We start from the raw sequence: 27,417 nt of genomic DNA on the forward strand, positions 1-27,417 counted from the left end.
AGCAGCAGGTGAGGTTAAAGCGCCCAAAAGGCGGGCCAAGGGGCGACTGTTACTGACAAGAAAAGCTTCCTCAGTGACACCGGCCGTGCTGAACCTCTGCCAGGCGCCACACGGTCCCCTATAAACCACTTCCTGTGAGCTGCCAGAGGTGCGACTACGTCGTGTCTCTCTGAGCGTGAACAGAAACAAAAACTGATGCACCCGCCACCACCTCACAGCAGCTCATCCAGCCACTCGGGCAACATGAAACTGAGCGACCTTTGACCCTGTCTGCCTGTTGATCAGTGTCACAGCATCCTGCGTTGTTAAAGGACCCTGAGACAGGTGCTGCCATCTGAGACGCTCCCGTGGGACATTTTGTTTTAACTCGACGATCATTAAAAATGTTTTTATTCTGAGGAGGTACACTCAGCTGTGCCGCTGTCGGGTGGAGGCCAGCACCACCCTGTCTCATTGCAGGAAACCCCACTAACCAGACCTGGTTTCAGTCTGACGCCGCCGCGGCTCAACGATGGCGCAAACCATAACCAGGATTATTTTACTCACTGACCTAATTTGGATTATTTACCGTGGTCACCTGAACTTTATTAAACCTGGGAGGACAAACGGGGACACGCAGAGGACGGCAGGCCCAGACTAGCCTCATCGCAACCAACCAATCACCAACCGGAACCCAGGTTACTGATCCTGAGGGTCCTGCCCCCCCACGGAGACAAATCAGCCTCGGTTACCGTTGCCGCATGGCAAGCTGCAGAGAGTCAAAGCCAACGGCCGCACAGGTGCTCACGTCACCAGGATTCGGGTGCTCACTGAAAAGTTTGAACCTTCATTTCTGTGAGCTTCTGTTCCGCTCAATGACCTGTGATCACATGCCCTCCACACGTCCAATCAGGGGTGGGAAGAGCCTAGCTGGCTCGAGCTGAACTAAACAGCGAGTGCATCTGAGCTTCTGCTGAGGAACGAACACAGTGATCATCTCCACAAAATCACAGCTGACATTAAAACACGATTAACCTCTAACGTCCACGCTTCCTGTCCGACGGGCGGCGGGGTCCCTACAGCTCGGCAAACATGGCAGAAAAGCAGCTGAGGAGGAGCTGCAGCAAACACGGCGCGGAAACATGGCAACACTGATGCTCTTTACAGGAAGGGTCAGAGCAGACTCTACCTGCTGTGGCGGCTGAGGTCATTTGGAGTCCAGGGAGCGCTTTTAAAGACCTTCTATGACTCTGTGGTGGCATCTGTCATTTTTTACAGTGTGGTATGTTGGAGCAGCGGTTTATCGGCAGCTGAGAGGAAGAGGTTGGATAAACTCATCAGGAAGGCCAGCTCTGTTCTGGGATGCACCCTGGACCCAGTGCAGGTGGTGGGAGACAGAAGGACTCTGGCCAAAATAACATCTCTGATGGACAGAGTCTCCCACCCCATGCATGTAAATGTTGCTGAACTGCAGAGCTCCTTCAGTGACAGACTGCTGCATCCTAGATGCATGAAGGAGCGTTTCCGCAGGTCCTTCCTCCCTGCAGCTGTCAGACTGTACAATCAGAACTGCTCCCAACAAACATAGATGTTTACATCAGCACTGTAACTGCAATAAGTTAATTAACCGATTCGCACTACAACCTGGTTTGCCTCTTACTAGTAGTTATTTTTATTTAATTTAATAACTGTACAGTACTCTCTGTATATAGTAACCATTGTCCTTAATGTAAATATTTAAGAAAAATTGTGTATGTTTCTGTTCTGTGTCCTGTGTACTGTTTGTTTGTTTGTATATGTGTCTTTTTGGCTGCTGTTACAACCAAATTTCCCCTTGTGGGACAATTAAAGGATTATTCTATTCTATTCTATTCTTTACCGCGCCGTTTAGCTCAGGCACAGGAAGTAAACAAAAACACAAGCTCATCTTTAATCCCACTGGCTGATTAGCTGTGTGGGCGGGCAAACATCTATGTCCAGGTGAATTCACCATCAAGCGCAAGAGACGTGGCGTGTTTGAAGTGTAAGGAGAATATCTCGTGTTTGTGGATGCCGGTCTCATCTTTGATCCATGCCACCAACAGCTGCCTGACCCGTGGACCTCCACCTGAGACTGTAAACTACACCTGTCTCCATATTCTGACTGTTTACAGACAAACTGATCAATCAATCAGTGAAAACTAACCAGCAGATGAACTGATTGACTCGATCAGCACCTGTGGGATTATTGGAACCAGATTAGGTTTGAATCTCGGATGGAGCAGGTACAGGTGAGCGCTGCTGTTGCCTGTGTAGGTATTATCCCTCTGCTCTGCGTGCCATCTCCAACATTAATGTAATCCAGCTGTTTTAACCCGGGACCGGTGAGGTGCAGCTCTCTGGTGTCAGCTGGTCAGAGTACTCACCTGCACAGGTGCACAGTGTTTACAGTGTGCTGATTAAACGGACCTAGTGCATATTTTGGTGTGTTTTTCTCTTTTCTAGCTGCTGTGCGTGTACCTGCCCAGGTGTGCCGCTGGACAGCAGGTGAGAGCTCAGTGTTGTGTCTGGTGAGGTTAAGGTTTCAGGTGAGCCTCGCTGGGTGGCTGTGTGTGGGTAACCTGCTGGTTAGCATGCTAATAAGCTCGCCTGTCACAGCGGCCGTGGAGCCCGGTACTGCCGCCTGTGATCCCGCTCACAGCCCCACACGCTCGGTGCGGGCTCGGTGAGGGTACCGGGAGCCGTTCGGTGGTTCTAACTCGCTGTTTAAAGGCTTTCCCCCGGCCCGGAGCGGCTAGCGGTTAGCCGTTAGCTCGCTCGGACCGCCCAGTTGACTGATCACTTCTCTGTTAGCGTTAGCGTGCAGGCTAGCTGTTAGCAGCCCGGTCCGCGGCGCACTAGTGGCGGGTCGGGAGCGGCGGCAGGAAGCGGGCCGTTTAGCGAGCCGCGGAGCCGCGGGAGTGTCGAGAGAATAGGGAAGAAGCGTCCTTACTGATTCGATGCAATTCTCTTTTTCCTCTCCAGCTTTCAGCCAACTTAGAGCGACGACTTCAAAGCCAGCAGCGAACTTCTGCCAACCTCAGCCTCCGTTTGACACGCCTGGCACGGCCGGGTCTCCGGCGGAACATTCCCGGCGGAGCACGGAGGGAAAAGCGCGGTTTTTACTCCGAAAACTGGCGAAAAATTAAAGTTGAAGCGGTCGCTCCGTCACGGAGGCCATGTTTGGGAGCGACCGAAGCACCTCCTGTCAGTGCCAGCAGAGGAAGTAGGTCCCGCAAAACACGTCCCGCCTCGCCGGGCCGCACGCTCCCGTCAGACCCAGACACGGGCGGCGTGCACCGAGGGTCGGCCTGTGAAAAGTGCCGGTGTGCGAGCCTCCACGCGGGCACCGGGAATATTTGTTTGTGTTGTGTAAAAAGTGTGTCTGACCCCGCGGAGGGATCAGTTGGAGGACTGCTCTGGTGAAGCGGCTCTGTCAGCAGACCTGGAAGTCCCGGAGCGGAGCGCGAGGATCCGGACCGCGCCAGGCACGTGCCCGAGCACGGAGCAGAGGGCCGGGGTCAAGGGTCAGGTTTTGTCGACCCGAGAGCGCCACGCCTGCAGGAAGAGGTTCCGGTTATTAGCCACTAAAGTTTAAAAGAGCCAAACTGTCCGCGACAGTGATGTCATCACTCTCATCATCATCATCATCATAGCTTCATCACAGGGATGCTGACGGTGGTGGGCGTGTCTGTCTTGGATAACACTGACGGTTATGATCGTTGTTTCATGTATTATGTATGTCACGCAGGAGAGAATAAGCTCCGCCCACAGTACCAGTATACCTGACAGCACCTGGAGCTGAGGCCACACCCACCTCAGTTATTATTAATTAATTAATCTAAAATCTGCTGATGGGTCTGAGTGGAAACAAACACACAGGTCACAACATACATGTCCAGTTTATTGAACACAAACACTAATGCTGACCCTTTGGCCCCTAACGACGACCTCATCCTGACCCCACCCCCTCCATTCTCCCTGTACAGTCGTACCTGTACAGTCCCACCTGTGCAGCTCATTACAGTCTGCTCCTGTTTCCACTGTAGGCCGAGCAGCAGTCAGAGCACAGAATCAAATCACACAGAAAAACACGCAGATGAAGTAAACAGAGTCTGTGCTGTGAGGGGCGTGTCTGTGGCGAGGGCTCAAATGTGATTGGTCCCTCAGCCAGACGACGGACATCTCCCTGATCCATGATTGGACCAGAGTCAGAGTTACTGACGTGCAGCACATTTGTTCTCCTCCGACGCCGACAGGAACTCCACTCCTGCCTCCGTCACACAGAAGGAGCTGCTCCAGGAGGCCTTGACCCTGGAAGAGGAGGTGGTGCAGTGGACGGTGAAGATCTGCTGTCTCCTCTGCTCCTGGTCGTGTCCTCCTTCAGCAGCCATGTTGTTTCCTGGCTCCTGCCTGGAGCACAGCAGCCGGTGGGTCACCAGCCTCTGCCAGGAGCGGCAGAGGTACGACCGCTCGGAGTCTGAGGAGGAGGAGGAGGAGGGGACGGCGGGCCTCCTGATGGCGTGACAGGTGGCGAAGACAGTGATTCTGTAATCCCTGTGGAGTAGGAGGAGCCAAAAATCAGAAAATTAGTGAGCCAGAGTCCAGAACAGGCTCCACTCAGGCCCGGTATTTGACCCAGCAAAACACAAACAAACCAACATTTTACACAAACACTCGTCAGAGCGTGAGCGATTGACCAGCCAACACCCTGACCTACGATGCTGACACTGCACAGTTTGACCACCAGGGGGCACTCTGCACATGTGTTTGTTTGGCATACCTGAAAGAAAAAAGCTGCGCACATGCCCGTGAGCATATCAGAGCCCAGCGGAAGCCTTCAGAGTGGTGGTGATGTCACGCAGCGCACTGTAACACATGACCTGCGAGCAGCCTGAATCAGTCTAACTCCAGGATACGATGGACCCACCTGAGCAGGCGTCCCAGCAGCTCCGCACACCTGCTGAGCTTCTCCTCCTGTTTGGTGTAGCTGGCCCCACCCTCGCAGCGATCCACCCAATAAAACGCGGAAATGCTGTCAATGAGGATGAGCGCCAGGGCGGGCCGTGATGACAAGGTGGTCTCCAGGAAGTGGAGGGTGAGGAGGAGCTGTGAGGAGGAGTAGCAGTGAACAAACAGGAGGCGGGACAGACATGAGCGCAGCACCGCCTCATCTGCTCCGGCCGACAGCGCTAAGGACCCGGAGAGACAGGGTTAGTGTGTAACTTCCTGTTTGTTCGTGTGTGTGTGTGCGCATATACCTGCGCTCAGTTTGCTGTCTAGGACGCTGACCAGGTGTAACATGTCTAGACTGTAGTCGGTGTCCACAAACACCACATCCACCTCCAGACCCCCAGCTGCCTCCGGCAGCACGCAGCGGCACAGCAGGTGATACAGCAGCTCCGTCTTACCTGAACAAGACACACACACACACAGAGTTTACATCCAGGTTAAAGGTGGAGGCACTTCCTGCATCGTGAACTCACCTGTGCCCTCCAGCCCAAACAGCTCCACCACCGCACCTGAGAGCAAGAAACAACACATACAGTGAGACAGTCACCTGACAGCATGTGTCAGCTGTGAGTAGGTGGGCGTGGCCAGTCACCTTGGTCGGGTCCTCCATCTTCCGGAAACAGACGAGGCTCAATATCCTTCAGGCAGCGCCGCGCCTCCAGACGAGCTAACAGCTGAGGAGACGCACACACCGTTACACTCTGCTCCAGGATATATACTGTACCATATTACACACTGCTCCAGGATATATACTGTACCATATTACACACTGCTCCAGGATATATACTGTACCATATTACACACTGCTCCAGGATATATACTGTACCATATTACACACTGCTCCAGGATATACACTGTACCATATTACACACTGCTCCAGGATATACACTGTACCATATTACACACTGTACAGATCATTACACACTGCTGCAGCACGTAGACTGTACCACACTACAAACTAAACACGTGTTTTGAGGCCTGGCAGATTTTCCGGCAGCATCTCCAGCGGTGCAGAGCTCTGCTCAGTGAAGGTCACAGCAACACACCTGCACCAAACTCGAACAGGTAACTGGCTGCTTTCTTCCTACATCACTTGAAAGCAGACACACACCCTCTGACAGTTACCGTCACGCGGTGCTAACAGCGCTCTCACACAACGTCGTTCTCGCTAACAGCGCGGTCACGTGACACACAGGTAAACACGGGCTTCGGTTTCTCACCTGAGCGCCGCTCTCGCTCATCTCAGCAGAGCTCCTTCTCCTTCGGGACCCGCCACGGCTGTTTTGAACTGACTTCCGGTTTCCGCCGTTTCACCGTAAAGACCGCAGCTGCAGCATTACCGTAATGTTTATAATACTGCGCAGCAGAATGACTCGAGCTGCAGCCCTCTGACTTTAACAAGATGTGCAGCCCCTCCCCCTTTGAGCCAGCGTCTGTCTAATTGGCTACCCTCACAAACTGAAGGTGTGCTTCACCTGTGTGAAGCTAACAGCAGCATGCGATCACTGAGGCGCCAAAAGGGGCTGAACTAGTGAGGAAGACGAGGGGTCAGAGGTGACGTTACTGAGGCGGGCAGTCAGAGGTCAGTGACACTAACAGATGAGGCGAGCTAGCAGTGAGAGTGGAGGAGACTCCTGAACAGCAGCATCAGTCTAGTTTATAATCACAAACACAAAGGTGTTACCAGGGAGGCTGCTGATTGGACAATTGTGCCTCGCCTGTTATGTGCTGTGTTAGGTGATAAACAGCTCTGCTTGTTTTTCTCAGTGAGGCCGATTTTACCTGCACCACACCTGTCCTGCAGTCTGGCGTCCTCCAGTGGTCCTGAGTGTGAGGATGAGGATTTACCTGTTGGTTGTCATGGTGACACTTTAAGCTATATAATCTGAAAACCGATTCTTATTTAAACTCATCACACAGTGACGATGGAGGACTCTGCAGGGAGGACTTTGTCTGTCAGGACTGGAACTACTGCTAAATACACTCGAATACTTCGGTTTGATTGTAGCATTTGTGATATTTTTACTACGCAGTGAGGGCTCCAGGCTCACCTGCAGTACCTGTGACGTCCACCAGGGAGTCATGGCCCACACTGATTTAGATTACTCAGAGCCTGACGCGACCATATAAGGATATCCCCTCTCTGACATCATGCAGTTCCATGGGTGGTGCAGCCTGACCGTTGACCTCATTATTAGAAACCATGAACAGAAAAAAGGAGCTGGACATTATTTCATTTTATTGTTCAAAAACAGTGTGACACACACACACACCTAAAATCACTGAAACCAGACTTCATAGAAAAAATTTAAACAAACATGTTTAACAAGAACGTCATCAGCCAATCAGAGGAGGCGCTGCATTGTGACAGAGCAGGGGGAGATGGTCACCTGACCATCCTGCAGGTCTCTGTGAACCAGGTAAGTCTGCCTGTGCACACCTGTCTGTCTCTCTGTGGCAAAGGCAGCCTCAAACCTATCAATCATCTGTGAAGCCCCGCCCCCAGCCTTAGTGAGACCACCAGCCTTCATTCTTCCTCTCCTTTGTGTGGGTTTGGTTGCTGTACTCTGATTGGCTGTTCTAAGACCTTGTGACAACTCCTCTGACTCCAGCAGGTATCTGATTGGTGGGCCAACTCTCCTCCTCCGCTGCCGCTGAGGCTCCTCCCCATTCTCGTCCTTACCCTGGGTTCCTTCTTTCCGTTTGTCATCAGAAGCTCGAGCACTGCTCATGGCCATCCCAACTCTGTTGCCTTGGGAACTGTTTACGATGCTGCGGTGCTGATCGCAATGATGCAGGAACAGTCTGCTGGCACGGCTGAACTTCCTGTTGCAGATCTGACAGCCGAACGGTCGCTTCGGTCTGTGGAAGACAGACATCTGCAGAGGGGAAAGGTCACGATTAACTGAAGGCTTTTCAGGGAGTTTTTAGGACTTCCTGATAATAATGAATTACAGTCGTCCAGCCTGGAAGTAATAAATGCATGAACTAGTTTTTCAGCATCACTCTGAGACAGGATATTTCTAACTTTAGAGATGTTGCACAAATGGGAAAAAGCAGTCTTACATATTTGTTTAATATGTGCATTGAAGGACATGTCCTGGTCAAACATGACTCCAAGGTTCCTCACAGTGTTACTGGAGGCCAAGGTAATGCCATCCAGAGTAAGAATCTGGTTAGATACCATATTTCTAAGATTTTCAGGGCCGAGTACAATAACCTCAGTTTGATCTGAATTAAGAAGCAGAAAGTTAGAGGCCATCCAGGTCTTTATGTCTTTAAGACATTCCTGCAGTTTAACTCATTGGTGTGTGTTATCTGGCTTCATGGACAGATAGAGCTGGGTGTCATCTGCATAGCAGTGTAAATGTATGCTATGTCTTCTAATGATGCTGCCTAAGGGAAGCATGTATAATGTAAATAGAATTGGTCCTAGCACTGAACCCTGTGGAACACCATAATTAACCTCAGTGTGTGAAGAGGACTCTCCATTTACATGCACAAATTGAGTCTATTAGATAGATATGATACAAACCACTGCAGCACAGTACCTGTAATACCTACAGCATGTTCTAATCGCTCTAATAGGATATTACTAAAGCAGTTTCTGTGCTGTGATGAGCTCTGAAACCTGACTGAAACTCTTCAAATAAGCCATTCCTCTGCAGATGATCTGTTAGCTGTTTGACAACTACTCTTTCAAGGATGTTTGATATGAAAGGAAGGTTGGAGATTGGCCTATAATTAGCTAAGACTGCTGGGTCTAGAGATGCTTTTTAAGTAAAGGTTTAACTACAGCCAGCTTGAAGGCCTGTGGTACATAGCTGATTATTAGAGATAGGTTGATCATATTTAAGATTGAAGCTAAGAACTTAATGGCAGGTGCTGTTAGCTGCCTCCTGATTGATCAGTTAACTGTGGCTACCAACCTTTTTTGGGCTCCGTCTGCTGTGTGTCGGTTTGTTTTCTGTGTCCTGATTGGCTGTTCTTTGACCCCGTGACAGCTCCTCTGACTCCAGCAGGTACCTGATTGGTGGGCCGACCATCGTCCTCCTCAGCCTCTGAGGCTCCTCCTTCTTCTCGTCTCCCTTTCTTCTGCCCTTTTCAACCACGTGACTTATGTCTTTAACTTTAGCGTCAAGCCTGTCAATCATCTCTGAAGCCCCGCCCCCAGCCTCACAGAGGCCAACAGCATCTGATCTTTCTCTCCTTCTTGTGAACTTGGTAACTGCCTCCTGATCAGTCTGATTGGCTGTTCCAGAATCATATGACGTTTCCTTTGACTCTAGAAGGCATCTGATTGGTGGACTGACTGTCTTTCCTGGTCTCTGAGGCTCCTCCTCTTCCTGTCTTCCTCCCATTGAGACCATGTGACCTGTGTCTTTATCCTCAGTATCAGAACAGTCAGTCATCTCTGAAGCCCCGCCTCCAACAGAGTCTTTTGATCTTCCTCTCCTCCTTGTGTGTTTGTTAGCTGCCTTCTGATTGGTCTGATTGGCTGTTCCAGAACCCCATGTTGTCTCCTCTGACTCCAGCAGGTACCTGATTGGTGGGCCAACCATCGTCCTCCTCGGCCTTTGAGGCTCCTCCTCCTTCTCCACACAGACTTGTTGCGCCTCCCTTTCTTCGTCGTCCTCCTCCACTCTGCTCCTCTCTGTCCCCCTCCTTCCATTCCCACTCCTGTTCAGCGTCCAGTAGTCGGCCAACCAGCTGGGACGTGTTCTCGCACGGTTTATGTTTCTTGACCAATAAGGAGCCTCAGTGGGTGCTGTGAGGAGGGGCTTCCTGGGCCTCTGAGGCTCCTCCTCTTCCTGTCTTCCTCCCATTGAGACCATGTGACCTGTGTCTTTATCCTCAGTATCAGAACAGTCAGTCATCTCTGAAGCCCCGCCTCCAACAGAGTCTTTTGATCTTTCTGCCCTCCTCGTGTGTTTGTTAGCTGCCTTCTGATTGGTCTGATTGGCTGTTCCAGAACCCCATGTTGCCTCCTCTGACTCCAGCAGGTACCTGATTGGTGGGGCAACCATCGTCCTCCTCGGCCTTTGAGGCTCCTCCTCCTTCTCCACACAGACTTGTTGCGCCTCCCTTTCTTCGTCATCCTCCTCCATTCTGCTCCTCTCTGTCCCCCTCCTTCCATTTCCACTCCTGTTCAGCGTCCAGTAGTCGGCCAACCAGCTGGGACGTGTTCTCGCACGGTTTATGTTTCTTGACCAATAAGGAGCCTCGGTGGGTGCTGTGAGGAGGGGCTTCCTGGGCCTCTGAGGCTCCTCCTCCTTGTCATCCTGGGTGGTCTGTTTTTCCCGTTTGTTTTTAGGAGCTTGGGCGTTGCTCAGGGCAGCCCTACATCCGTTGCCGTAGAGACCACCTATATTGCTGTGGTGCTGATCGCATTGGTGCAGGAACAGCCTGCTGGCACGGCTGAACTTCCTGTTACAGAGGTGACAGCCGAAAGGTCGCTTTGGTCTGTGGACGGACTGGTGGAGGGCAGACGCCTGCAGAGGGGAAAGGTCAGACAAAGGTCAGGTGAGTGTAGGGTTAATTAAAGCTAACTAAAGACAAAAGAGGCAGAAAAGTCTGGCTAAGAAGGTCGGGAAAGAAGAGGTTTCCATTAGGGGTGGGTTTTGATTATTGATTTATCGTTTAAAATAGATTCTGGCTTGGATAACGTGATATCGATTCATTAAAATCCTGAATCGATTTTTAAATATTAATTTATTTTGCCCGAAACGCCAGAATCTCAGTTTAAACCTCACAAAACTTCAACAACCACCAAACAGCTCAAACAGTAAATGAGAGCAGGAACACGGATTCTGCACAAAGACGTAAACACAAAGCTTGGACCCGCCGACGGATCAGAATCAGAGAGACGTCGCCTTCCTCACCCGACGGCACGGACACGGTCGGGGCTGAAAGCCGACAGCTCGCTGATTCTGATGTTTCGGCGGGTCCGCGCTTTGTGTTTGCGCTCGATTCAGAAGCTGCAGGTTTTTATCTCTCTCCAAACAATACTGACTGAACCAGCAGCAAAAGAAGATCCAAACTACGCTTCACATAAACATCGTCATGAATTCACTCTGACTTTTACTGTTTTGCTTCCACCACGATAAAATCACACTTCATGCACAGCTCTCTCTCTCTCTGTACTTCAAGAACAGTTTCCCGTCTAAAAATCTGTTTTCCGCATTATTCGCTTGCTTGTTACGCACAAGTCTACCGTTGTTTACAGCGCTGTCGGCCGCTGTTTCTTCCTTTTACTGACTTCCGAAAAGAAAGCCTCATTTCTGCTGTTCAATACTGAACAAATTTAAACTTTTTAAAATTATGCAAAATTGCAAAACTCTCAGCTGTGTCTCTAAAACCTCTATAACTTTGCTTCACTTCAGCAGCATCAGGTCATGTTCATGTTGATTAAAGGAAAATCGCTTTCATGCTTTTCTGTGTTTTATCCTCAGCTACTTCGACACAAAGGCCTCTGCTGTGATGCTCACACCTTTGATAAAGTCTCGCAAGTGTCAGCTTTCTTTTTATAGAAATAAAAATATGGAAATTTACTGATACGTGATCAGAATTATAATATTTCTGACTGTCTGAGGCAAAATTTACCCGATTCAAATCAAATCGAATCGTGGATCGAATTGATTCGGGACCTTGTGAATCGAAATTGAATCGATTCTAGAAATCAGTGACGATACCCAGCCCTAGTTTCCATGGTTACCTACTCGGAACCACTCGCCATGACTGGTTTTCCACTACAATCTGGTAAGTACTTAATGTACGTGGTCATTGTTATAGCAACGCATCCGAGCGTCCCGTGACGTGATTAATGTGCAACACCAATAAAGGTGGACGTCGAGGCGATGATGGACCCGCTGCTCGGTCTGTGGCGTCAGACTCGGGAACACGGCGTTGCTTTTGGAGCCATTTCTGTCGCTGCCCAACTTCAAAAATGGCGCTTTTCATTTTTGTGAATGAGACGCCATCACGACTCATCGAGGGAAGCCACTGACCGGCCAATCAGGGGTACATTTTCATATTTGCTCGAATTGCTTGGAACACCGGCCGAACAGCACCTGGTACCAGGAACTATGAACTAATGGGAAACCCTGAAAACCGCGGCGAGTCGATCCGAGTAGGTAGAAAAAGAGGCTGTAGTAACAGGTAAAGTTCAAGTAAAGGTCAGAAGACATGGGCTTGTGTTCTGTATCCTGATTGGATGATTGTAAAATATCTGTTATCACCTCTGACTCTAGAAGGCATCTGATTGGTGGACTGACTGTCTTTCCTGGTCTCTGAGGCTCCTCCTCTTCCTGTCTTCCTCCCATTGAGACCATGTGACCTGTGTCTTTATCCTCAGTATCAGAACAGTCAGTCATCTCTGAAGCCCCGCCTCCAGCAGAGTCTTTTGATCTTCCTCTCCTCCTTGTGTGTTTGTTAGCTGCCTTCTGATTGGTCTGATTGGCTGTTCCAGAACCCCATGTTGTCTCCTCTGACTCCAGCAGGTACCTGATTGGTGGGCCAACCATCGTCCTCCTCGGCCTTTGAGGCTCCTCCTCCTTCTCCACACAGACTTGTTGCGCCTCCCTTTCTTCGTCGTCCTCCTCCACTCTGCTCCTCTCTGTCCCCCTCCTTCCATTCCCACTCCTGTTCAGCGTCCAGTAGTCGGCCAACCAGCTGGGACGTGTTCTCGCACGGTTTATGTTTCTTGACCAATAAGGAGCCTCAGTGGGTGCTGTGAGGAGGGGCTTCCTGGGCCTCTGAGGCTCCTCCTCTTCCTGTCTTCCTCCCATTGAGACCATGTGACCTGTGTCTTTATCCTCAGTATCAGAACAGTCAGTCATCTCTGAAGCCCCGCCTCCAACAGAGTCTTTTGATCTTCCTCTCCTCCTTGTGTGTTTGTTAGCTGCCTTCTGATTGGTCTGATTGGCTGTTCCAGAACCCCATGTTGCCTCCTCTGACTCCAGCAGGTACCTGATTGGTGGGCCAACCATCGTCCTCCTCGGCCTTTGAGGCTCCTCCTCCTTCTCCACACAGACTTGTTGCGCCTCCCTTTCTTCGTCGTCCTCCTCCACTCTGCTCCTCTCTGTCCCCCTCCTTCCATTCCCACTCCTGTTCAGGGTCCAGTATTCGACCAACCAGCTGGGACGTGTTCTCGCACAGTTGATGTTTCTTGACCAATAAGGAGCCTCGGTGTGTGCTGTGAGGAGGGTCTTCCTGGGCCTCTGAGGCTCCTCCTCTTCCTGTCTTCCTCCCGTTGAGACCATGTGACCCGTTTCTTTATCTTCAGTATCAGAACAGTCAGTCATCTTTGAAGCCCCGCCCCCAGCCTCATTGAAGTCAAAAACATTTTTTGGTCTTCGCCTGCGCTGTGTGGGTTTGTTTTCTGCATCCTGATTGGACGTTCTGACACCACCTGTTTCCTCTGACTCCAGCAGGTACCTCATTGGTCGGCCAACCATCGTCCTCTTTGTCCTGTGAGGCTCCTCCTCTCCTTCGTCTCTTCCTCCTGTTGTGACCATGTGACCTGTGTCTTTAGCATTAGTCTCAGGCCTGTCAATCACCTCTGAAGCCCCGCCCCCAACAGCATCTTTTGATCTTCCTCTCCTTCTTGTGGTTTTGGTAGCTGCCTCCTGATTGGTCTGATTGGCTGTTCCAGAACCATGTGATGTTTCCTCTGACTCCAGTAGGTACCTGATTGGTTGGCAGACTGTCCTCCTCTGCGGCTCCTCCCTCTCCTCTGCATCACCCTGCGCGTCATTGGTTTGTTCTTGCTGTTGGTCAGCAGCAGCTTGTGCGCAGCTCGAAGCCGGTCTGTGGACGGACAGGTGGCGATCCAGAGACGCCTGGCTGGTGAAGTTCAGACCACACACCTGGAGACAGGTAAAGTCGAAGGTCAAAGGTCAGAGAAACAAAGGTCATGTGACGTTCAAGTGAAGGACTGACCTGGCAGAGCTTCCACCATCTCTCTGCTCCTCCGTTTGCTGAGGACTCCACCGTGCTGCTGTCATCCAGCTCCTTCTGCTGCTTCCTCGGCCTCCCCATCTTCCTCCTCCGCACGTCTCTGCTCGCTCTGCTGTGATTGGCTGCTGTTGGCCCATGTGACTGCTGCTCAGACTCCAGCAGGTATCTGACTGTCGGGCCGACCATCCTCCTCCTTGGTCTCCGACACTCCACCTTCTCAGTCTTCATTATGACAGATTTGACTCCTCCCCTTTCTTTCATGGTCTCCTCCCCTCCCCTCTCCTCCTGCCCCTCGTTCTCCTTCCTCTCCTGGATCCGGGTTGTTTGTTTCTCTCCTCGCTTGCTGGTGTGGGACTCCTCATCCTTCTCCAGAAGCTTCATCTTTAGTCTCCTCCTCTTCCCGGGCGCATTTCCTGCCATGTGATCGGTCGATTTGTCAGCCAGTGATGACTTTTGTCTTTCACCACCATCAGGCCACCTCCCCACCACCATCTTCTTCTTTTCTTTAAATGCCACATTCTCAGAGCAGAGTCGCTCCTCTGCAGGAGAAGAGAAAAGGAAGTTAATGTTCAATCAGCTGGAAGCTCAGCGCTCCTGTGAGAGGAGGCTGAAGGATGAAAGGTTGGGAGGTGAAGAACACCTGAGCAGATTAAAGGCTTCCTGCTCCGAGTGGACTCGATCTTCAAACATCTCATTTAACCTGACACTTACAAAACTTACCCTCAGGTACGTGCACCTCCTGCTCCTCTTCCTGCTCCTCCTCTTCGGCCAGCCCCGGGCTCAGGGGAGCAATGAGTCCAGGAGGAGCAGCCAAGACGTCCGCAGGAGTCGGGGGAGGCATGCTGGGTGAAATAGACGACTTGTGCTCGGAGAACAGAGGCACGCTGGGTAGCAGGGCAGGGCGGTCGGTGCCGTAGGGCCCGCAGCGTGATGCCTGACTCCTGCAGAGCTGCAGCAGAGCACCCCCTGCTGATTCATCCACCTGGACGGCGCCGCAGTGGCAGGAAACACCTGAGAGGGGAGAGGCGTACGTGTGAGCGCGCTCTGCTTCAAACAGTTAATGGGCGTGTCCAAATTCATGGGCTGCATCCTCCCAAGGACGCATTTGTAGACCGATTACGTCACAGCGATGCGACGAAGGCTGTCCAAATTCGTAGACTCCTCCGAATGCAGCCGTCAAATGCGTCCTCCTTTTCCCCGAATTTGAAGGATGGGTCGGGTGTGTCCTTCGTGGCCCACCATATAGCAGAATTCATAGGGCAGCCCAGCAAAACTCCAGTTTCCGGCAATGACGGCCGCTACTAAGTTTTAATATTACTGTTACTAATCTTTCTGGGTCACAAAATAAACTTTTAACATATTTTCAGGCGAGAATGTAGCTGTGTAAACTTCAAATATCTGCTCGGTTTATCAAGATATCGCATATTTGCAAAAGTGCTTCAATGTTTTCGGAGATGTCTGCTACCCACCAGCTCGATAGCTAGGCGAGAGCTCGAGGGTCACTGAAGCCGCCGAGAACGCCACAACTCCCGGCACATCATTTTCAGATCACCGCAGACTTTCGCTACTCAGGTTAAACGTAATATATAAGTCACTTAGACAACCTAAAATGTTATTGTTGGGCTTTTTCAGTGTTTTATTTGTTCGTGAGTAAATCGGTTTGGCTGAGATTAAAGTTATTAGCTTAGATAAAATAAAACTTTATTAATCCCCCGGGTGGTTTTCACACAGCTGAATAAACGTCAAACAGAAAACTGATTAAACAGAAGTGTGAGACGGTCGAGAGTTTACACCAGTGTCCTGTTATATTTAAGATAGCAAGGAGCAGACGGCCGAGTTTATTAAACTCCACCGAGACAGCGGTGACGCAAATCTGAAGGCTAGACTGTCCAATTTCACAGCCGTTTACTTCCGGCCTACCCGACCTCCTGAGGACCCGGCCCACGTAGACCGCGAAGGCCGGGTCCTCAGGAGGATGCAGCCCATGAATTTAGACACGACTAATAACTCAGACAGCACCTGGCCATGAAGCCGTCAAGGGTCTCAATGTCAGCACTGCAATGAATTCTGGGTAAATTTAGACATCTGTGAGGAAGAAAACAGTGTGTCTGCTCAGGTGTGTTTACCGGGGCAGAAGGTGTTTCTAATCAGCGGGTGTGGGACAGGAACAGGAAGTTCACCATCTTCTCACCTGTGAAGTGGCTTCAGTACAAAGCCCGTGGACCGTGACTCTACCTGTGACTCCACCCGTGACTCCACAGCTGTGGCCGGGTGAGTGAGACGCCCACAGGCTCTAAACCCGAAGGCGGCGCTCGGTGACGAGGCAAGCCCCCTTTTACCCAACATTCACAGAGACGCGCCTTGAGTTCGTCCGCCAGCTCGAGCCCTCAGAGGAAACCACCCGGAGAGCCTTCTCCATCATAAACATGGCGTCAGCCAAAGACTCTCCACCTCAGCTTCATCAGCTCCACGTGAAAGTGAAGCTTGTGTGGAAGGCCCAGAGCTGCAGGGGCAGACAGGCACCTCAGTCTGTCCTGCTTCTCTTTCCCCTACCGTTTATTTCACTGCTGTGTATGTGTGGATCTGTGTGAACCAGCTCTGCATGGATCTGTGTGAACTAGTGCTGGGCGATATGACGATATATATCGTGTGGACGATAGAAAAGTGTCTATCGTGCCATTTGTCTTCTATCGTTTCTAACCCTAATTTTATAAATTATTACATAAAATATATCATTAACCCTTTACAACCGGTCGGAGCAGGCACACTCCGTTTTGCCTAACTATTTTTAAATCCCTGTAGAACTGGAACCACGTAAGCTAGCGCAATATTTTTTTTTTTTTTGCATATGAAACCAGAGGAGTTGTACTTACATCTTATTCCATTAGCTTGCCCTAGGTCACGGTTTCCTTCCACATATAGCTTTGCAAAAATTGCATAAAAAGCACTTCCAGCAACAAAAACATAATATTCCAGAAACACGCTTTGCCGATCCGATCAGCTGTTCATAACACTTCCTACGTTGGAATATAAGTCAGCGCGAACTATCGCATGTCCGCCATTACCTGTCCGAAACCGGAAGTGACGTCATTTTCGCGGAAAATGTAGTTGTTTTTTTTTTACCTTCAAAGCCTATGTTGGTGTTTTTAAAAGTCATGTTTGACTTTATGCTTTTCTGTATAGTTTCTGGGATGCTTAGAAGTCAAATTACACTGTTGGAAATAGTTTATTTTGATGCACATGCTGGGTTTTTTTTGCAAATTTGCATTATGATATTTATTTAAATTTTTCCTGTAGTATATAAAAATTAGTGTATCTCAAACATATAACTATGAACACACTCAAAATAAATTTCTCGTGGTTGGAGACTATTTTGTGCAACTTTATGTATTTACAGTTTTGAGGGATAAGCGTCTTAAATTTCTCTAACTAGAAATATATGTAAAAAAAAAAATAAAAAAATATTTCACTTTTTTTGTAGTTTATTGCACTTTTTTGCAATTTATGTAGTTACTATGAACTTAATGCATACATATTATTAAAATTTGGGCTATAACAGTTGTATTGATGTATAGCAACTTGAAATGCTCCCACAAATGGCACTACAGCATGTAAAATGTAAAGATAAGCTCTGGCGGACTTGGTTCTATGGTTGGTCTTAAAGGGTTAAATAGCCTGTGGCAAATATATTAGTGTTGTCTTCTCACTATACATACTCTTAACTTTATGCAAGAGAAAATAAAATATAAAAAAATGATATTTTTCGCAAAGAAACTCCGTCTTGTGGTTTTGCGACATGGTGCTGCTTTACGTGCACCCGGATTTGCGACATGCTTTACGGTAACTCAAAACAAAGACTGCACCCTCTCCACTCGCTGTTTACAGACTGCACACTTTCTAGATGACCACAGGTCAGGTCGTATATCGTGATATATATCGTTATCGTGATATAAAATAATTCATATCGTGATAAACATTTTTTCCATATCGCCCAGCACTATGTGTACCAGCTCTGCATGGATCTGTGTGAACCGGCTCTGTGTGGACCGGCTCTGTGTGGATCTGTGTGTACCAGGTCTGCATGGATCTGTGTGGACCGGCTCTGCGTGGCCTCTGGGTGCCACAGGGGACCTGGCCAATGTCTAGCCTGTGGAATCAGGTTCTTCCTTCCTCAGGTCGAGGTCTTCGTCACACTGCTATTACAGCTGCACTATGGTGCATCACTATAGCGACCAGCGTAACGGCCTGTGTGTTGGCAGGCTTCCTGTGTTTGAGTCAGTGTGTGTAACTGTGTGTTTGACGTGCAGCTGGTTTGTTTTTAGTGCTGCTTTACAGACACGTTGGACTAGAGCTGGGCGATAGAACGATAACGATATGTATTGCGAAATAACTTTTTCTCGATAGAAAAATTTAACTATTGCAATAGACCTCATCTCTCTTGTCCTCTTAAAAAAAAAAAGAAGAAGAAGAACAGCCAATCCAAATTAAGTAGCGCAGAGCCGAACCAATCACAGCCGCAGCGTCACGTCACGTGACTTGTTACGTACAGCACAAGTGCCAAGCCGCACATGTGTATTTGTTTGGGAAGCAGCCAGCCGGGCTGCCCAGGTAATGAAGGAAGTCAAGTCTGACAAAAAACAGAGTAGCGCGCAGTGTAAATTGTGCCGAAAGCAAGTCTGGAAATACAATAAACCGGTGCATGCTCAATCTCTGACTGAAAGCGCTAATTCGTCATTCGGCTTTTGTCAGACTAAAGTAACTGTTAAAACTGTTTGAAAAGCTAAGCTATACAACAAGGAGAGATTGAGAATTTCCTTTTAGTTCTCAGTTTATTTGATATTGACAAAAGTTAGTCAATTTTGTCTGTTCTTCTGTAAAACAAACTAAGATTTATTTTTAGAATTAATATTTTGTTTCTAAGTGGAATTGACAATTTAGTAGTCTGTTTTGTTTGTTCTATTTTGAAACTTAAACGCTTTAGCGGCTGCCTTTTGTGTAGTTTGCAATATTTGCCTTTATTTATCTGAAAAAGTCTCATGTTCCTTAAGTACATCTACCCTGTTGAACTTATTATGGGAAATAAATATTAAAATCAAGACAAGCTGCTGATTATTTCACATTTTACTTGTGAGCAACGGCACATTTAATCTTACAAATATAGTTATTTGGCTTATATCGTGATATATATCGTTATCGCCTGAAATGAAAAAAAAAAACATATCGTGATATGAAAAAAATCGCCCAGCTCTACATTGGACTGGATGTGAGTTTGAAGCTCCGTGTTTCAGAGAGCACGGTTATAAATCACGTGTCCCTGAGTCTCACCTGAGTGTCTCCAGCTCAGCTGCTGAGTCAGCAGATCCACCTGGACGGCGGCGTCCCTCCTCTCGGCCCCCTCGCTCTGACAGCCCACCTCCTTCCTCCTTCTCTCTTCCCTCCTGTGTCCTTCAACGATCATCTGGAACACCTGCAGGGGGCGCCACAGACGACAAACGTCATGATCACATCATACAGGGCGTCACACAGCTGGACGTCCAATCAGCCACAGGAGAAAGTTCAAATAGCTTTGAGCCGACTGCACCACCCAGCATCTGTGGGTGGAGCCACTATGACAGCGCGATGACACGGCCTGAGGCTGATGACATCAGAATATTTACATCAGCGTTTCTCTTCCTTCACATAAAAGTGTCCTGTCAAAGCGCCGGCTGTACCTGTGCAGGTAACAAGGAAGTGATGACACACCTGAGTCTGTGCTGGTTAAACTGGAGGACACAACATGTCGAAATCTGCTTAGAAAAGGCTGAGTAACTCGGGCAAACCACATGCAACTAGCATGCTAGCTAGCAACCATAACTACATGAAAGAAATGGACTGTCAGCAGATGGTTGAAGAAGAATTTCCACCACTACCAGTTACGCCTTCCAAGCCTCCAGTGGCTAAAAAAACAACATTGTTTACCAGTCACTCTGATGGCGACTCCCTGAAAGCTGATGCGGTCAACACTTTGATCAATCTGATCAACACCAGAAGTGACAGCATTGAAGAAATGGTAGGAACAGTTCGTACGGAATTAAAGGACATAAGTGATAAGATTATGGTCATTGAGAAGAGGGTTGAGAAAAACGAAAGGCTTACACAGAAATGTGACGAACGCATCTCTGAAGTTCAACGCTACAACCGCTGTTGGAACCTGAGACTGTGTGGGGTACCGGAGTTGCAGAAAGAAGATGTGCGCGCAAAGGCGATTGAGATATGCCAAACGGTTCTGCCTGCAGAAAAGGAAAAGCTTCCAGAGGTCTTAGACGTCGCTCATCGAGTGGGGAAACCAAAACAAAATGACCCGAGACCCAGAGGGATCATCATCCGGTTCATCTCAAGGAGAATTCGTGATGCGGTGTGGAAAGCTGCCAAGAACAATACTTTCCTTCAAAATAATCATCTGCGGTTCACTGAAGACCTGACGAGAGAGGACAAAGAAGACAGACTGAAGCTGTGGCCCATTATAAAGGAAGCACGTGAAGAAGGGAAATCTGCCTACTTTGTTGGAAGTCGAGGCTTCATAAATGGTGCTGAAATTCACACATAAACTCTTCAATATTCCCTGACCCTCAGTTCTTCTCAGGTTTGTTTAAAAGGTGTTCTTTATATTGGTGTGCCTGATATCTGTAGATGTCATGTTTGGTTGTCTAAATTGCTCTTTGATGTTAGCAAAAAACATACAAACTTATTGTTAAATAGATAAAACACTTTTTTTTTTGGTTACGCTTTTATTAGGCGTCTAAAGTTTATTTATATATATATACTGTGAACATTTTCATATTCTAGTGCTGATCTCAGTGTTAGGTGAAAAAGTTTAACTTCGATTTACATTTAAATACATATCTTTTCTTTGTCAATTTGTGTTCTTTGTTTTTTGTTTCTATTAATGCTAGGGGACTTCGTAACAACTTAAAACGTAAAGCCACTTTTCTTTATGCAAAGCAACTTAAATCTGACTTTGTGTTTTTACAAGAATCTCACTCTACTATCAACGATGTTAGTTTTTGGCGTTCTCAATGGGGAAATTCTATATGGTTATCTCATGGAACTGAACGATCAGCAGGGGTCTCAATCCTGAAAAACAGATATAATGGGGATGTTTTACATACAGAATGTGATTCTGCAGGTCATTACATATGTCATGTCATAAAATATAATGATTTAGTTTTAATTGTAACTAACATATACGGGTTTAACATGAAGCTAGAAAATGATCATTTATTTTTGACGATTGAAAAAAAAAAATATCTAGCTGGTTAAATAAACTTCCAAATGCAAAATTATTACTAGGTGGAGACTTTAACTGTATTATGATGCTGAATTAGATAAATTTCCTCCAGGACATTCGAACAGAATTAATACTACATTGAAAGCTGTTATGGTACGCCTTAAACTCACAGACATTTGGAGATTCAAATATCCTCAGTCCAAAATGTTTACTTGGTGCAACAATTCTAACTCGAGACATTCAAGGACAGACTTTTGGTTAGTTTCGGAGAGTTTTGACAGCAATAGCATAGATGTAGGTGCATGGCCTTCTCCAGCAACAGAACATAAAGCCATATATATTAAAATAAATTTAACTTCCCTCTCTAATTCTTCTGTTGTTAAATTTATATATTGGAAACTCAACAGCTCATTATTACAGAAAGACGATGTGAAAAAGGATCTTAAAGAACTGATCTCAAACTTTTGGTCTATAGCTCAAGAAAATTTAAAGTATGGAAATAACTGGGAATTATTAAAATTTGAAATTGGCAAATATTTAAGAAAGGTTGGCAGCCTTAATGCGAAATCCAAAAGGTTAGAGGAAGAAAATATAATCTCTCAAATTACACAGTTATCTAATAAACAAATTGACACTTTAACTGAAGAGGATAAATTGAACCTTGCTAAATTACAAGATAAATTAGATCGTTTATAACCATAACAACACATGTATTTTCTGAAAAATCACAAAGCTGCACCTGAAAACTTAAAGAGGCATTAAATTAAAACGGTAACACATATGAAAAAGCTGAATCACACAGGAATAGTCCAATAATTTGAGAACGTTTTAAAGTTTGAATGGAGTTTCTACGTGAAAGTATGAGGATGTAGTTAAGTTTCAAAAACAAGCAAGTTTTAGCAGAATTGTGGAGGTTTCCCATTCATTTCAATGGGACAAAAAAAGGAAAAAAGTGTAATATTTTAAAAAGTATAATAGTAATAAACACCAAAAGTCATAGCAGGAAAGAGCAGAACAGTTTAGAGTCTGAACGGTGAAAATCAGCTGAAAACTGAGGGAGTAGTTAAAGGCCAAAAAACGTACGGAAGCAACTAGAATAATAAAGAATAAAGAGAAACAGGAACTCAATAGTGTGAATGCCTGTGAGGCATTCACACAATCAGTGGCTCTTAAGAGATTTGTCGTTAAAAGGCAGGATATTAATAACTAAAGCAGAAGGTATCTCTCGTCTTACATACGCTGCATTGGCATTGCACCTCGATAATAAACTCATAAAAGAGGTTGATAAGTTACTTTTCAACTTTATCTGGAAAAATAGGACACACTACATTAAAAAGTAGTGTTCTTATGAACTCATATGTCAATGGAGGACTTAATGTGTTAGATTTTAACACTTTAAATAACACATTCAAAATAAATTGGTTAAAGAATCTAATTACTAATCCTACTTCCATTTGGAATATTATACCTGTGTTCATGTTTCTAAGTTAGGTGGCACTGAATTTTTCCTTACTTGTAATTTTGATATTGATAAAATCCCTTTAAAAATCTCTGCTTTTCATCGTCAAGCTTTTTTAGCATGGACTCTTATTTACAAGCATTACTTTAGTCCACACAGTTATTATATCTGGAATAACAAGGATATTTTTGGGTTTTGGTCAGTGGTTGTTGATCAATGGTCATGAGAATTTACATAATTATGATTAAGGAACTGACCTCCCAGCCCATTGTTCCTTCAGTGGGCTGGTTTCAGTCATTATGCAAATGTACTGTTTATAAGACTGAAACCTGCAGTCAGCTGAGACTGAAGAAGTCACCTGGATGAGTGATGAAACGTTTCTCCCACAAAACGCTACGTCCAGATGAACAGAATCAACTTTTGGAGATTTTATTTAAAAGAAAATCTCTCTTTTTAGATAGTTGGTTTAGGAATAACATTGTTTTAGTCAACCAATTATTTGATTCAAATGGTACGCTTTTCTCTTATGAAGAATTTTGTTTACATTTCAATTAAGCTATAAATTGTCATGATTATACAAAAGTATTTGGCTCAATACAATCAGGGGTTTGTATGCTGTTTAAGAATCAACCTAATATCACTTCATTCCACAGGCCGTTGGCATCTCCTATACAAACTTTTGTTGGCAAGATTTGCTTTTCTAAGCAATCTAAAAACAACAATAAATCTATCAGATCTTTATTTCACAGTAGTATAACCACAGTACCATATGTAATTTTTTTCTGGAACCGGTTGTCAGATGGTATTGTGTGGAACGAAGTTTGGAGACTCCCTAATCAGTTTTTAATTACCAACAAAATTAAAGATCTTTCTTATAAATTAATACACAGAATTTATCCTTCTAAAGATTATCTTCAAAGCAAATTCAATTTAGACATTGATACAAGCTGTAGCTTTTGTAAAACTTCCAAGGAATCTACTATACATCTTTTTTGGTTTTGTAACCTTGTGCAAGATTTTTGGCAGAGTTTATGTGTTTTTATCTCAGAAAATGTATTTAAAGGATTTGTACTGTTTTGGAAATATGTTTTATTTGGTCTACACAAAACCAAAGACAATTCAACTTTGATAACAGATATCTGATCATCCAGGGAGTGGACATTGAGATAGTGGACTCTTATAGGTACCTGGGTGTTCACCTGAATAATAAACTGGACTGGAGCCACAACACTGATGCTCTTTACAGGAAGGGTCAGAGCAGACTCTACCTGCTGAGGCGGCTGAGGTCATTTGGAGTCCAGGGAGCGCTTTTAAAGACCTTCTATGACTCTGTGGTGGCATCTGTCATTTTTTACAGTGTGGTATGTTGGAGCAGCGGTTTATCGGCAGCTGAGAGGAAGAGGTTGGATAAACTCATCAGGAAGGCCAGCTCTGTTCTGGGATGCACCCTGGACCCAGTGCAGGTGGTGGGAGACAGAAGGACTCTGGCCAAAATAACATCTCTGATGGACAGAGTCTCCCACCCCATGCATGTAAATGTTGCTGAACTGCAGAGCTCCTTCAGTGACAGACTGCTGCATCCTAGATGCATGAAGGAGCGTTTCCACAGGTCCTTCCTCCCTGCAGCTGTCAGACTGTACAATCAGAACTGCTCCCAACAAACATAGATGTTTACATCAGCACTGTAACTGCAATAAGTTAATTAACCGAGTTGCACTACAACCTGGTTTGCCTCTTATCTGTAGTTATTTTTATTTAATTTAATAACTGTACAGTACTCTGTATATAGTAACCATTGTCCTTAATGTAAATATTTAAGAAAAATTGTGTATGTTTCTGTTCTGTGTCCTGTGTGTTTGTATATGTGTCTTTTTGCTGCTGTTACAACCAAATTTCCCCTTGTGGGACAATTAAAGGATTATTCTATTCTATTCTATTCTATTCTGATTAACTTGTTAATTTTAATGGCTAAATTTCATATTCACAAGTCCAAATGTTTAGGAAGACATCCCTCTTTTTATGTATTCTCCTTTGAACTTGTACAGTATCTTAATTCAATTAAGAACTTCACTAACCCAAAAGCTATAAAAACTATTGGTGTTTGTGAAAAATCAAGATCTTTCAGTCACTTTATTCTTTGGCTTGATCAGTTACTTTCCCCCTAGCATATTTACATTGTAGCCTCTGAATATTGTTCTTTTATTTGTTTGTCTATGGTATGCAATTCTTTTGTAAGTACAACACCATTAATGTGGTACTGTTTAATTCTATTTTGTATTGTACTGATGTTTAAATAAAGGTTTGAATGGAAAAACAATGGGAGGAGGCGGTGTTGCGTAGTCCATGTTTTCTACAGTCATTGGTGGAGACGCAGAGCTGAAAAGTAAAGGTGCTTTTCTTAGATCCAGAAAGAAGGAGAGCAGGACTCTAACGACGGCTTTAGAAACAACGTTTACAGTTTAAATACGTCAGAGCACAAGTTTATTGTTCAAGCTGTGGATAACCTCCTCACTGACTCGCCCCCCACCTGTGACCCCCCCAGGCTGCGTCCTCAGCTCTTCTCTGAACTCATGTAACTCTGTTTGGTTTCGTTGTGAACTCGAGAGCAGATTTGCTCACAGCCTCCAACCTTACACGCTGATGACGTCACACAATAGAAAACAAACTTCAGTCTGTTTGTTTTTAGGCTGATTTTACTTCTGAGCAGACTTCCGGTAATCTGATTACTTTGGTAGCTGCTGCTCCTGTTGTTTGTTCGAATAAAGATTCATTCAAAAAAACAAAAACAAACCTTAATTCTCAGTGACGTCACAGCGCCTCGTCTCCTCCGTGAAACCGCCGTTAGCCGTTACTCGGACCCGTTAGCGGGCGGCTGTGCACCGGCGTTGTGAGCTCCGCGGGCCGCTCCGGGCCTCATGCTGCGGGTCTTTAAAGCTGCTGGAAGCGGAGAAATGAGCGGGATCGAGCAGCTCGCTTTTGGCGCCGCTGCTAATTCTTCTTCTTCTTCGCCGCTGTGCCGCGCTCTGCCGCCCCCGAAGGCCGCAGCAGGAACTGCACCCTCACATGACGCCTGCGCACTAGGACAAACACACACCGACTTCTTCTTCGTGCTCTTTAGTTATGGGAATTCCGGCTCTTTCGGCGCGACTCACTAAAAAAGATCCGGGCTTTCGGATCCCAAGCGACTCTTCAGGATGTTTTGTTGCTTTAATTAATTTATTATCAATAACAATATAAAATGATGCACAAAATTAACTACTAATGTAAAAAATGTGTTTTTATTTATATATGTTTATTATATAAATACTTTTATTTATTCACAAAATGTAAAAAAAAAAAAATATATATATATATATATATATAATACAAAAAACAACTATGTACAATTCAACTTTTAACTATTTAAATTTTCAGATTTTTCCTTTTAAACAAATTTAAAAGGAAACAACACAAGACACTGCAAACCACAACACAATAAAATATTGATTAAAATATACAAAGCACAAAGGAAAAAAATGAACGCCAGGGTCTTTAATTAAGGGAAAGGTTGGCATTTAGAAATATTAATGTCACACTCAGCTGACTGTGTTTTGTCTTCCCATTGCACTGATGGGTGGACAGTTCTCAGGTGCCTGTGCAGGTTGTTTGCGGAGCCGGCTCTATATGATAGTCTTTTCTTGCAGACTCTACACTCTGCCTTTTAGTGTCAATAAAATTTAAATGGTTCCAGATTTTGCTTCTTTTCTTGGTGTCACTCATTTTCTTTAACATATCTTTCCAATGTAACGATGTTGTCTCTTGTTGTTGCTCCCGGCTCTCTTTCTGTCTCTCTCCCTCTGTCTCTCATTTCGTGTGCTACTGCTGTTGCCAAACGCAAAGCTCTGTTTGCCCCCCCCACCCCCCGTCTCTGCTCTGCGCAAAAAAACACGGCTCCCAATAAGGAGCCGGCTCACATCATTCACTTCAAAGAGCCGACTCTAAGAGCCATTTTGTTCGCGACCGACCCATCACTAGTACAGTGGAACCCCGGCTTACGAAGACCCCATTTAATAAAAAATTCAAGTTACGAAGGCACTTAACGGCAATATTTTTGCCCATGGTACGACAAAATGCCCGTGTAGCAAAATTTCGCTGTTCCACGTGAAAGATGTATTGTTGTTGCAGTGCGCTATTTCGTATGCTTTTCGTTTGCAATTAGCCTATCGTTCATACATGATGGGGCCGGCATAAGGCATAAATATGAGGGAGTTTAAAAAAATGTTAAAAAAATATCATTGCACAGTGTACGTACGTACATTAATTAACGTAAATGTAAGTTTTAGTTTTAATGTTTAGAATTAAATTCCATAATGTTATGTACATGTACACGTACGTATGTATGTATGTATGTATGCATACGTATGCTTTCTTCAGCCTCCACCAAGAACTTCGTCTTCAGCCAGCATCGCCTCACTCGAAAGGCGACGGAAAAAGCTGCTTCGATTTACGAACATTTTGACTTACGAAAGACCCTCTGGAACGAATTAATTTTGTAAGTCGGGGTTCCACTGTATTCTTCAGTGAGCTCTGCAACTGTGCTGCTGCATTAAGTTCTTCACAGAAACGTGTCGTCTCGGCACTCTGTGACGTCACACAGGTCAGCTTCGTCTGGACCAATCGTGGAGCCACAGCGTTTCTATGGTGCTCTACACTCGTATCCTTCCTCTGCAGCTGCGCGCACTAG

General features: G+C 46.1%; 3 protein-coding genes across 5 annotated transcripts in view; all 3 read right to left on the reverse strand.

The window, feature by feature from the left end:
• The window catches only part of LOC134634052 (histone-lysine N-methyltransferase 2C-like), a 48,176-nt gene extending 44,974 nt beyond the window's left edge, over nucleotides 1–3,202 (reverse strand). For both annotated transcript variants that reach the window (XM_063483089.1, XM_063483088.1), the window contains exon 1: nucleotides 2,951–3,202. The gene's annotated coding sequence lies outside the window, so the exon portion shown is untranslated. The remainder of the gene's footprint in view (nucleotides 1–2,950) is intronic.
• A 714-nt stretch (nucleotides 3,203–3,916) lies between these two features.
• xrcc2 (X-ray repair complementing defective repair in Chinese hamster cells 2) lies at nucleotides 3,917–6,309 on the reverse strand. Its single transcript, XM_063483110.1, has 6 exons — nucleotides 6,231–6,309; nucleotides 5,603–5,684; nucleotides 5,484–5,519; nucleotides 5,259–5,408; nucleotides 4,928–5,189; nucleotides 3,917–4,554 (listed from the first exon to the last, which is right to left on the reverse strand). The coding sequence occupies exons 1-6, from the start codon at nucleotides 6,249–6,251 to the stop codon at nucleotides 4,215–4,217; spliced, it is 891 nt and encodes a 296-aa protein (XP_063339180.1). The 5' UTR covers nucleotides 6,252–6,309; the 3' UTR covers nucleotides 3,917–4,214.
• A 937-nt stretch (nucleotides 6,310–7,246) lies between these two features.
• Nucleotides 7,247–25,814, reverse strand: LOC134634053 (uncharacterized). Of its 2 annotated transcripts, XM_063483090.1 has the most exons (7): nucleotides 25,486–25,814; nucleotides 19,294–19,435; nucleotides 14,689–14,979; nucleotides 13,951–14,507; nucleotides 12,249–13,877; nucleotides 8,940–10,502; nucleotides 7,247–7,889 (listed from the first exon to the last, which is right to left on the reverse strand). In XM_063483090.1, exons 2-7 carry the CDS (start codon nucleotides 19,424–19,426, stop codon nucleotides 7,356–7,358), a joined length of 4,707 nt encoding a protein of 1,568 aa, XP_063339160.1. In that variant the 5' UTR covers nucleotides 19,427–19,435; nucleotides 25,486–25,814; the 3' UTR covers nucleotides 7,247–7,355. The 2 variants fall into 2 exon arrangements, with proteins under 2 accessions (XP_063339160.1, XP_065327703.1); XM_065471631.1 differs by lacking the exon at nucleotides 25,486–25,814 and having other exon boundaries at nucleotides 19,294–20,639.
• Between the last annotated feature and the right edge of the window lie 1,603 nt (nucleotides 25,815–27,417).

Source organism: Pelmatolapia mariae, linkage group LG9, assembly GCF_036321145.2.
Source record: "Pelmatolapia mariae isolate MD_Pm_ZW linkage group LG9, Pm_UMD_F_2, whole genome shotgun sequence".
NCBI classification, from domain to species: Eukaryota; Metazoa; Chordata; class Actinopteri; order Cichliformes; family Cichlidae; genus Pelmatolapia; species Pelmatolapia mariae.